The sequence below is a fragment of the Sodiomyces alkalinus genome, assembly GCF_003711515.1.
Source record: "Sodiomyces alkalinus F11 unplaced genomic scaffold SODALscaffold_2, whole genome shotgun sequence".
NCBI classification, from domain to species: domain Eukaryota; kingdom Fungi; phylum Ascomycota; class Sordariomycetes; order Glomerellales; family Plectosphaerellaceae; genus Sodiomyces; species Sodiomyces alkalinus.
The window spans coordinates 4,467,320-4,478,283 of record NW_021167080.1 but is presented as its reverse complement, the minus strand read 5'-3'; the positions used below and the strand labels follow the sequence as shown (position 1 = coordinate 4,478,283).

Genomic DNA, 10,964 nt, shown 5'->3' with positions numbered 1-10,964 from the left:
CTTTGCTCGAAAAGCGCCCCCTTCCGTTTGCCCCTCCACGCGCCTGACTCTCTAGTGTCTCCCAATCCCAACATATCCTCTCCACTTTGCGAGCGTACGAATCACACGAATCACACTTTAGATACGGAGCATCCGTACATACATAACAACTAGGCCTACTAGCAGCAATGGCCGCGTCCTTCAAGTTCACGTGGTATGTCTCACCGACACCTTTCTCCTTGCGATAGACACCCTCCCCCGCTTCCCTGAGAACAGAACCCCCAAGTTGTCTGGAATGTCGTATGCCGGACGGGGGTAATCAATGGATCTGCACATTACGCATCATGGCTGCGACTCGCTGTCGAGTCCCCGAGCTCCGGTCCGAAGCGAACCATGACGCACTGGCTTTGTCACTCGGCTTCGCCATAAGCGTCCCAAGAACTCCCCTCGCTGACCAAGAGCGACATTGTGTTTGCCTTTGTATAGGAGTCATCCCGCCGAGGAGGTGTACGTGACCGGCACCTTTGACAATTGGACCAAGTCTGAGAAGCTCGACAAGGTCGGCGATAAGTTTGAGAAGACTGTAGTCCTTGCCGACGGCTCGAAGAAGATTTACTACAAGGTTTGTTTCTCCCATTCCTTTTGGGTTTTCCTTTTTTTTCCCCGTCTTATCTGTGCTCTCCCTTATCTTCCTCGTCGCACGCTTTTGTTTTTGACTATTCCTTCTACTTCTTCGCTGGTCATTGATTGTTGGCCCTCATCTGTTCCTATTCCTGTTCGCTTGTCATAGAATGGTCCCATTCTGTAGTGGTGACTACGCGAAGCATTGCCTACCTAGGTGGGTGGCAAACGCAGACCACCAGCCTTGGGTTGGGAGCATTGGGCGCCTTGGCAACCTAGCGACAGCGAGTACGGAGTACGTTTGTACGCACAAGATAACTGGGAAGCTTATGACCTCCATGGCCAAGGCCGAGGCGTCCCCCTGCTGTGTTGTGCTGTTCGTTCTTCTCCCCGAAAAATCAATGCGGCCTAGTGGTCGGCTCCGTCGGTCAGTGGCAAGGTCACGAGTGATGCCAAATTCGTACCATACGAGTGTACATATCCCCTTCACCTTCTATTTCCCTCGTTTTGCCGCATTAACCTTCAAAAAGACCAAAGGCGGTCTGTGTTTCTTCTTTCTTCAGTTGCTTTTATTATCCCAACCTCCTGGTCCCAGCGGTCCCAGCGGTCGCAGCGGTTCTCCCGGAACCTTATGCAGCATGACTTCTTTACCTACTTAGTATGACGCAACTTCCTAATATGGCGCCAAACCTCCGCCTTCAGAGGAGCACCTCCCCTTCAGAAGCCCAGGTACGGGACGGTACGTACATTATATTGCGTCCACTCCGGTAGCGACCTGGGAGATTGCATCTGGATTAGCGCCAAAGGAAGGCCCAACCGCTTCAAGGGTATTCCTGGGCTTTCCCTACCAGAATGTGGACCCTGCAACAACCATGGCGTCAAGGCCTCGGTCCCCCCTCCAAGGGGCTGGGGGCGCATTTAACCACATCAGCACCACTTTCCCCCCTCCCCCTCCCTTTTCAAACTAGCTTACCTAGATGGTTGGCCCATATCATCATTTTGCTCTTTTTTTTGTTTGAGTCTTCTGCCTTTCTTCCCTTTCACAGCCTTCTGGCCCGAATTGCAATTACCCTTGCCACATTGACACCATCGTTCTGCGAACTCGTACATTCGATAATCAACTGACATCTTCTACCTGCTCTCTGTCCAGTTTGTCGTCGACCACAATTGGACTACAGATCACACTGCGCCACAAGAAACCGACGAGAAGGGAAACGTAAACAACTTTTTGACTCCCGAGCACATCATCATGCAGGATCCGTCCGTCACCATCATGAACTCCGTGGGTCCCGATGCCACGACGGCCGAACTGGCCAAAGAAGTTCCTCTGGAAAATGGGCACCACAAAGAGGAAGAACCCAAGGAAGAGCCCAAAGAGGAACCCAAAGAACTCAAGGAAGAAGAGCCTGAGCCCACGCCCACTGGCGCGCCTGGAACCTTCCCTGAAACACCCGCTGAAGAGCTTAACGAGCCCGTCAGCATCAACCCCCTCCCTGCTACCGACGTCACCCAGCCGCCCGTGGTCCTCGCCCCAGGCGAGCCGATCCCCCCTTCCCTTCAGTCCGGTGACGTCAACGCCCAAGTGACCCTCGATAAGGAGTCCTACGAGAAGAGTGACCGTCTGCCTGGGCTCGCCGACGAAATCATGACTATACCCCCGGTTACGAACGTGGGGGCCACCGTCATCCCCGAGTCCAGCTTGCCCGCCGTCACCGTCGCGACCGAGGAGCCCAAGGAGGAAGCTCCAGTACCCGAGACCGTCAAGGACAGCCAAGAGAAGGCTGGCGTGGAACCTGAAGCCAGCGCCGAGCCCAAGGAGGTCGCCGGTAAGGCTGCCGTGGAGGAGGAGCTGAAGGAGACCGTGCCCGAGGCCCCGTCCACAACCGAGGGCACCGCTGGCTTCGGCACCCAGAAGTCCGAGACCCTGGGTATTGCCGCTACAGCCGTCACTGCCGGCGGTATTGCTGCCGCCGCCGCCGTGGCAGCCATGGACGCCCTCGCCGTGAAGGCTGAGCCTGCCGTCAACCAAGCCACCGAGGCCGTGAACCAAGCTACGACCGCCGCCACGGACGCCGCAACAGACACCGCCGCCAAGCTCCCCGACAGCGTGAAGGAGAACCTGCCCGAATCTGTACAGGAGGCCATCCATACGCAAAAGCAAGAGGAGGTCCAGGAGGAAGTGGCGCCCCAGGTCCCCGCCGAAGTAAAAGATTCCATGGTCGAGGCGGCGCAGAGTCCCGAAGCAGCCGCGAGTGCCGTGGCCGTCGAGGAGAAGAAGGCCGTGGAGCAGGAGCTTCTCAAAGAGGTCAAGCCTGTGCCTGCCGTGGGCGAAGACCAGCCGGCGGCGGTTGCTCCCGAGGTCCCAGCCCCGGTGAAGGACTCGATTGCCGAGGCGGAGAAGAGCCCCGAGGCCGCCGGCAGCGCTGCTGTGGTCGAGGACAAGAAGCAGGTAGAGGAAGAGCTCCTCAAAGAGGTTCAGCCTGTCGCGGCCGTGGACGAAGCGCAGCCCAAGGCGGAGGCGGAGGCGGAGGCAGTCAAGCAAGAGGAGACGAACCAGGAAGTCGCCCCTGACGTTCCACCCGAGGTGAAGGCGTCCATCTTGGCGGCGTCTGAGAGCCCCGAAGCCGCTGGCAGCTCCGCCGCTGTCGAGGACAAGAAGGAAGTGGAAGAGGAGCTGCTGAAGGAAGTCAAGCCTGCTGCGGCTGTCACCGAGGAGCCGGAGTCCAAGGCTGGACAGGTCGAGGAAGAGTCGGAGGCACCGGTCAAGGACGAGAAGAAGCAGACGGAGACGCTCCAGGAGGCCCTGGCTGGTAGGCCCAAGGAGGAGCCCGCGGCGGCCGAGGCGTCCCAGCCGGCCGAGGCAGCGCCCAAGGTGGAGGACGCACCCAAGGCCGAGGCGCCTCAGGAGGAGTCGGCGCAGGAGACTTCAGCGGCAGCTGCAGCGACGAACGGTACCGCGACCGAGGAGTCGGCCAAGCCTGCTACTGGCGAGAAGAAGAAGAAGAACCGCTTGAGCGCGTTCTTTGGCAAGCTCAAGAACAAGGTGTCGCATAAGGAGTAATTCTTTTATCCGCCCATCAACCAACGTCCCCCCCCCTTTTTTTTTTCTTTTTTTGAATCGACCCCCCTACGTCTCGACTTGTTTCGCCTGGTCTCGTTTTCTTCGATGATTCCCCCCTTAAAAGGGTTTGAAGTCCCATGATTTTCTGTTTCTTTTTTTTAGGCTTGTTCTCATGCAAAGTCGGCCACGAAGACGTGGGAAAGACAACATGAGAAGGGAGATAGATGATGTGACGGGATCGTTGGCATGCATTGGACCTGTCTTGGACGTGATCAAAAAAGACACAAGATGTATGTTAACGAACAAGGGCACGGCACGGCGGTGGCTTGCTGCTATTTTCTTGGCCTCTATTTTTGGTCCTCCCCTGTCTTCCCCTCCACAGACGAGTTTCTTAATGGGTTGACTCGAATATCATCACTCTTCATTGCTATACGGTGGTGGTGGCATTGCTCCCCGGACCATGCATACCACCATATCACATCCTTCCATATTTTACTGCGAAACTGGGCTGGCACATTCCACCTCCAATGGTATCCCTCGAACCTTCTGCTCAGGAACATGATCCAAGTCCAAAACGGAAAGCTGCAACTGTGATCAGAGGGCCACACCTCCCTAGCTGGCTTAAACAGTCGAGGGGACTCGATGGAGCGTAGCCAGTTGCGACCGACACCGGCCGGGCTACTTCTCCAGCATCCCTTTCACTACATCTATCTCTATCTCATTGAACATCGCGTCTCCCGTCTCGAGCTTCCACGTACCCTTTTTCTTCTATTCATACCCTTCCTCGGTTTTTCGGTTCGGCCTTATCGACTACAGTCACTTCATACATTCGCTACCATCTCATTTTAAACGCAGACGGCTGTCTCGAACTCTCCCTCTCAGCTCGGGTCTTTCGAACTACGTTGTGTCGGTTGTTTTAATCTCGGGCTCTTTCATCCAGCCTTACCTTACCGTTCTTTATTAGTTAGTCTGGCATGCCAGAACCCTCTTCACATCCATCCGCTTACAGATCTCTTTTCCAGGTCTCATAAACCCTCTTGCACAGAGCCTGCGCCTCTATTACTTCCTCTAGGTCGACTCCCTGAGACGCGCGACATGAGCAGCGACAGCTTCGAGTTCGGCCCCATGCTGGAGGCGCGCGTTGACGACGCGAGCAGCCCATCTCAGCGACTGAGTACGGAGAATTTAGCAAGACCAGCTTCTCCAGCACGGACCCCGATGGAGAAGGTCCGCGACAGCGCCACAAATGCATTGGCACAACTCTAGGAGGCGTTGGCAAATTACCGCCAAGGTGGTTGCACATGGGCCACTCTGTGTAGGGTCTTGATAATTGTCGTCGGGCTCCCTGTGATCATTTGCATCGTCTGCCATGTAGAGTATCCACCTCCGCCTACCACGATCCCTCCTCACATCCCGACACACTCCACGCATACGGAACACATCACGCATACGGAACACATCACGCATACGGAGCACATCACGCATACGGAGCACAGCACGCTGACGGAGCACCTCACACACGCGGGGCACTTCGCACACACGCGGCACTTCACCTACACAACTTCGGTTAGCACCGCTGTAGCGACACCCACTCCCACTCCCACGAGCCAGCCACGGCTAGGATTCACACGTAATGGGCCCGACAACCTGCACCTCGACACCCTATACCTCCTCGGGACGGGAAAGGGCGACATCACAGGCCCCGTGGTGGAAATCAACATGATGGGATACGCCGATATGAATCAGGTCGGCGGTGGCCTGCGTCAGAGACTTCAGGCGAGGGCGTTTATCGTCGGTAACCTCGAGAAACCTAGCGAGAGGTTCGTCTACGTCGTGTTAGACACTCTTGCTGGGGACACGGCGATTCGTTATGGCATTCTCGCCGGCTTGGCCGCCCTGGGTCCGGAGTACTCGGTATACGGACCCCACAACGTGGCCATCACCGGAACACATTCCCACGCTGGCCCGGGAGGCTGGATGAATTACCTCCTCCCACAGATCACGAGCAAGGGTTTCCATAAGCAGAGCTACAAGGCCATTGTCGACGGCACGGTGTTGGCCATCTGCAGGGCGCACGAGAGCCTGCAGCCGGGCCGGCTCACTGCCGGGTCGATCAAGGTGAAGGGGGCCAATATCAACCGCAGCCTCTTTGCGTATCTTGCGAACCCCGAGGGAGAACGGGCCCGGTACAACATCAGCGGCGGGGATGACGGCTCGGTGGAGAAGGACTTGACGCTGCTCCGGTTTCAACGGGCGTGGGACAGGAAGAACATTGGCGTACTGACCTGGTTCCCTACGCACGGCACGTCTCTTTTGGGCAACAACAGCCTCATTGCCGGGGACAATAAGGGGGTGGCCGCTGATCTCTTCGAGAAGAGCGTCCGACGGCGGCACGATGCGGACGAACTCTTCGTCGCCGGCTTCTCGCAGGCCAACATGGGAGATGTCAGCCCCAACGTCCTGGGAGCGTGGTGCGAGGACGGGTCGGGGGAGCGGTGCAGTTTTGAGAACAGCACGTGCGGCGACGGCAAGTGCCAGCACTGTCACGGCAGGGGCCCGTTCTTCCGGGAGCCAGACGATGGCGCCAAGTCGTGCTTCGAAATTGGAAAGCGACAGTTCGAGGCCGCCAGGGAGCTGTACGATCGGCTGGCGAACGCCGACGCGCGTGCTCTGGATGCTCCGGATGCCCGGCCGATCCGCGGCTCGTGGGTCAAGTCGTTCCACGTCTTCCACAACATGTCGGACTTTGCGTTCCAGCTGCCCAACGGCACCCATGTCCGGACCTGCCCTGCGGCTCTCGGTTATTCGTTCGCGGCGGGGACGTCAGATTGGCCTGGCCATTTCGACTTTGTGCAGCACGGTTCCAACAGGTCCAACACGTCTCCGGTCTGGAAAGCGGTCTCGGGGTTTCTCAAGGAACCAGGACCGTCCCAGATGGCGTGTCATGGCCCAAAGCCGATCCTGCTCGACGTCGGCGACGTTTCCAGGCCGTATGCCTGGACGCCAAACGTTGTCGACATGCAGGTCTTCAGGGTCGGGCAGTTCTTCATCATCGTGAGTCCCGGGGAGGCGACTACCATGGCCGGCCGGCGATGGAAGCAAGCGGTTCATGATGCCGCCGAACGCATGCTCGCGAACGAGAGAAGCATAAAGGGGTCTGATGGGGACAAGCCGTTTGTGGTGCTCGGTGGCCCGGCGAACTCTTACACCCATTATATTACCACTCTGGAGGAGTATGCGTAAGTGATCTTACCCGGAATCTACAGTCTAATTACCTGAAGCCTTTTCTTTGCTTCTCGTTGCCGAGCTAACTTGGGGTCTCGCCTAAGCGTTCAACGGTACGAAGGAGCATCGACTTTGTACGGCCCGCACACGCTGGCAGCTTATATCAATCGTACTCTCCACTTCCTGCCGTCCTTGGGGGCGGCAGGCGACGTAGTCCCTCCCAGACACAGCGGCAGACCATTCCCACCCGATAACTCGAACCGGTCCCTGAGCTTCATCCCCGGAGTGGTGTATGACAGGGCGCCTTTGTTCCGTCACTTCGGAGACGTCCAAGAGGACGCCGGTGCGGTATACCGGCACGGCGATACTATCCAGGCGACGTTTGTCGGGGCTAATCCGAGGAACAACTTGCGTCAAGAAGGGACATTCACGGCAGTGGAGCGTCTTGTGTCGGCTCCAGAGGAGGAGACGGAGGAGTGGCAAGTGGTGCGGGATGACACCGACTGGAGCCTCGTTTTCCGATGGAGGCGGCTGAGTGAGGTGCTGGGCACGAGCGAGGTGGAAATCACATGGGAGACGGGTTCGGAGGTGGACGCGGTCGAGCCGGGGGTGTACCGGCTGCGTTATTTCGGCGACTGGAAGTCTGTGACGGGTACGACCACGGGGTTTGAGGGCGTCAGCGGGAGGTTTTGGATCTTGGAATGAGGAAGAGTGAGCCAAAGGATAGTGCTAACGTTTAGATGATAGCGAGTGATTTGATAGTTGTAAACCTCTAGCGTAATTTCGACGGTATGTTCTTCCTCCAGGGCACCTGGTCGTTGTCTTGAATATGGCGATGACTTCAAGTAAGGTACGCTGAATAATATGGGTTGTGGATGAAGCGGTACCTTACGTAATACAGAGTATGGAGTAATTACACCTTTTGTCGCGTCACGGGTGGTTGCTTGATCTCCCGTCCCTCCTTCTCGATTGGATCTGCCAAGGCTCCAAGGTCAAAACAAATCAAGTCGATGCCAAGCAACGAGTCCGAGCTTCAATTGGGGTTTGAGTGGGATCCGCCTTCCCAATCCAATCAAATAGCCTTGATGCGGTACGTAGCTTGTTGCAGAACCGTGCATCATGCGTGGCACTTTCCCTCACCATAACAACCAGGAAATCAGTACGGAGTACTTTTAGAAAGTACGAATACAAGTGATCCCCCCAATCAAAACATACTCCCGTATCCCGTAATAAACAACGCACCGGCCACATCTCACGTCTCACCACCATCACGCTCGTCTCATCCCACCGCGACAAACCCCCCCCCCTCCCCCTTAACTTTGAGTGCACCGACATCGTCACCACAGGCCGACGCCTCAATAAAAACATAACATCTCATCTCATCACCAAATCATAAAGAACAACCCCGCGAAAAAGAAAAAGAAAAAGAAAAAAAAATCGAGAAAATCGATAACGCCTCTTTTTCGCAACCCCGCGGCTTCTATCTCGTTGCTTTTGGACCCATTTTGGTCGCCATTACGTCGCGCGATCTGTTTGTAAACACGTCAGCTTTCTCGCGACCTATCCCACGTCCCGCCTCCCACCTCCCACCTCCCACCTCCCACCGTCTAAACAATGTCTGGCACCAACCCGTGGCTGCAACGGCAGCGCAAGAGCGATCTTGTCGAGCTTGCAGAATTCGTCGGTCTCAAGGGGTACGTTGTTGCTGAATCGTTGTTTTCTTCCGTTTCTTCCGTCACATACCACACTCCCCCTCTCCTCCCACGGCGCGTTATGGCGTCCAACGGAATTGGTTTGTCGTCGCCCAACATGGTCTGCACGGCGCGCACGCACGCACTGGTGGCAAAACTTCTTAGCGATGATGCATACACACCTGCCACCTGCCGCTCACCACCCGGCACCCGTCACCCGTCACCAACGCGACAAAGCGAAACCCCTCAGTGCGATTGCGACGCGACGGAAGGGCTGACTTGATGCGCACACTGTTTTTAGCTACGAGGGCCAAAGAAAAGTCGACTTGGAGGCCACCCTCGACGAGTTCCTTTCCGAGAACGCGGCCCACTTCTCCACCGAACCGAAGCTCGTCCCCTACTACGTCAGCCGCGCCAAGGCTACCGGGTCTCCTACGAAGAGGGAACTGGCGCCCAGGGAGGAAGCCCTCAAAATCATCAAGCGACGCGTGACAAGGGCGGCTTCGGAGGTTCTTCCCGCAGAGTAAGTCCCATGCCATTCCCCTCCTCTCGTGAGATGCCTTACTCTGGCCCCTCGCAACCGTCTTGTTGACAAACGCGTCGACAGTTCTGCGCAAGAGGAGGCCAGTTCGTCCCAGTCCCAGTCCCCGTCCCCGTCTCCTTCGCCGTCTCGGTCCCCTTCACCGCCGTCCGTCGCCCTTGAGACGCGCACGCCAGCGCGCAACCTGTCCCTCGCCGGCCGCCTCCCGCTGCCCGCCACCCCCGCCGAAGTGGCCCAGGTGGTGGATCGCAGCGCGTCGGCCGTCCGTACACGCGTCACGTCGATATACCAGGAGTCGGGCATCACCGAGGGCGCCCACGCCGTGCAGGAGACCCTCTCCACCGTCGGGTCCATCATCTTCACCATCACCCTCTTCGAGCTCTACTCGCTGCGCCCCGAGGTCCTTCCGGGCCGCTATGCCTTCACCATCCCGTCCATGCCCGCCCTGGGCACCGGGCCCATGCCCATCTACGTCCCGGACATGTTCCTCGTCCTGAGCTCGTCCTTCTGGTCGCCGGTGCTCACGTGGATCGCTACGGCGCTCATCATTCCGTCCGTCTTCGGCTACTTCTACAACCTGAACTCCGCGAGCCACGCCCCGCGCCGCGGCCGGCCCTCGCGTCCCGACTACGACGTCGATCCCCTGACGTTCAGCATCGTCAAGGGGCTCGTCTCGTTCGTCGTCCTGGGGCAGAAGGTGACGGTCGCCGGGTACCCCAGCGTCCACTCGATCGACCGCATCAACTCGGCCATCTATGGCGGATGGAGAGGAATCATTACCGGCGCCGCCGTTTCTGCGCTGGTCAGCATATATGATGCCGTGCTCAGGAAGTAGAATGTTCTTTAGGGGAGGCGGAGGAGCCGAAGAGCCGACGCCCCTGCGATTCCATTATGTAGGAGGATTCTGTTGATCTGCCCTAGCAGGAGGTGTTTTTGGAATGCCGCGAAAGGATCGTACTGGATATGGTCTGGGGAATGTACCAGAAAAGAAGAAGAAGAAAGGAAAACTACTAAAAAGAACAACTGGAGGATGAACATGCGGGGGTTGGATTTCTTCCCGCCCTCCTTCCCCCTCTGTCTTCTTTTAGCACGTCACACTTCTGCTTCGAGTTCATCGAATGACTCCAATGGCCATTAGTCGCCCCCGCGCCATCAACCAACCCCCATCAAAACGACACGCATTCTTCTTTCATTTCTGAAAGGCGGCGTTTTCGGGCGTTTGCCGGCGTCATTCGGCATGGCTTGTCGATGATACCTTACCTCTTCATTGCCCCATTTTCAGCTTTGGCGGACATTCCCTTTTTTTTTTTCCATCATCCGTGGCTTGATGTGACGGATGGTCCAGTTTCTGAAACCCTGGTTGCTTCAGAAGTTTCACTGAAAGGGACCCATGGGCTTCTTTTGTTTTGTTTTGTTTTGCTGTTTTTCTTCCTTTGCTTTTCTGTACATGTTTTGGTGTCGCTGCCTCGGCAGTCTGCGTTGCGTTTTTTTTCTTTTTTCTTTTTCTTTTTCTTTTTCTTTTTCTGGTTCTTCCGTGTAGTGTTCTTGGATGGTGGTCTTTTGGTTTTGTTTAGGTTGGGGTACGGCAGCATATGCGACGTGCAGGGGACAGGAGAGGAGAGACCGCGTGAGAGACGCACTGGCGGAATCCTGCCATTGGTTTGGGTTGATGAGGGTTTTGGATTCGGAGTTCTTTCCAACAAGTCGCCTGCCTTATCTGGAGTCGAGGGCGAAAATCAGGGACGGGCGGGGGGAAGGGAGGGAGAGACCTTACGGAAATGGAGGGGAAGGGAAGAGGGAATATGATTTTTTTGCCGGCGGTGGCCCCCCCCCCTTTTTTTTTTTT

At 56.8% G+C, this 10,964-nt stretch overlaps 6 protein-coding genes across 6 annotated transcripts in view; 5 read left to right on the top strand and 1 right to left on the bottom strand.

The window, feature by feature from the left end:
* Positions 1–870: 870 nt before the first annotated feature.
* On the top strand, positions 871–1,329 carry SODALDRAFT_330915 (hypothetical protein). Its single transcript, XM_028611323.1, has one exon. It carries the CDS (start codon positions 930–932, stop codon positions 1,257–1,259), a length of 330 nt encoding a protein of 109 aa, XP_028469006.1. The 5' UTR covers positions 871–929; the 3' UTR covers positions 1,260–1,329.
* Positions 1,330–1,438: 109 nt separating this feature from the next.
* On the top strand, positions 1,439–3,697 carry SODALDRAFT_330914 (hypothetical protein). Its single transcript, XM_028611322.1, has one exon. The coding sequence runs from the start codon at positions 1,850–1,852 to the stop codon at positions 3,659–3,661; it is 1,812 nt and encodes a 603-aa protein (XP_028469005.1). The 5' UTR covers positions 1,439–1,849; the 3' UTR covers positions 3,662–3,697.
* Positions 3,698–5,263: 1,566 nt separating this feature from the next.
* Positions 5,264–7,691, top strand: SODALDRAFT_114021 (Neutral/alkaline nonlysosomal ceramidase). The gene is made up of 2 exons (XM_028606576.1): positions 5,264–6,900; positions 6,991–7,691. The coding sequence occupies exons 1-2, from the start codon at positions 5,381–5,383 to the stop codon at positions 7,589–7,591; spliced, it is 2,121 nt and encodes a 706-aa protein (XP_028469004.1). The 5' UTR covers positions 5,264–5,380; the 3' UTR covers positions 7,592–7,691.
* A 108-nt stretch (positions 7,692–7,799) lies between these two features.
* On the bottom strand, positions 7,800–8,264 carry SODALDRAFT_357220 (hypothetical protein; the record flags this gene model as incomplete). The annotated part of the gene is made up of 3 exons (XM_028613979.1): positions 7,800–7,917; positions 8,143–8,164; positions 8,216–8,264. The coding sequence occupies 3 exons, from the start codon at positions 8,262–8,264 to the stop codon at positions 7,800–7,802; spliced, it is 189 nt and encodes a 62-aa protein (XP_028469003.1).
* SODALDRAFT_330912 (hypothetical protein) lies at positions 8,184–10,412 on the top strand. The gene is made up of 3 exons (XM_028611321.1): positions 8,184–8,580; positions 8,879–9,100; positions 9,185–10,412. The coding sequence occupies exons 1-3, from the start codon at positions 8,501–8,503 to the stop codon at positions 9,951–9,953; spliced, it is 1,071 nt and encodes a 356-aa protein (XP_028469002.1). The 5' UTR covers positions 8,184–8,500; the 3' UTR covers positions 9,954–10,412.
* SODALDRAFT_113994 (hypothetical protein) overlaps positions 10,161–10,964 on the top strand; it is an 835-nt gene continuing 31 nt past the window's right edge. Inside the window, exon 1 of the mRNA XM_028606575.1 lies at positions 10,161–10,964. This exon is cut by the window's right edge and continues 31 nt beyond it. Coding sequence (XP_028469001.1) covers positions 10,367–10,924 — 558 coding nt within the window. The 5' untranslated portion in view covers positions 10,161–10,366 and the 3' untranslated portion in view covers positions 10,925–10,964.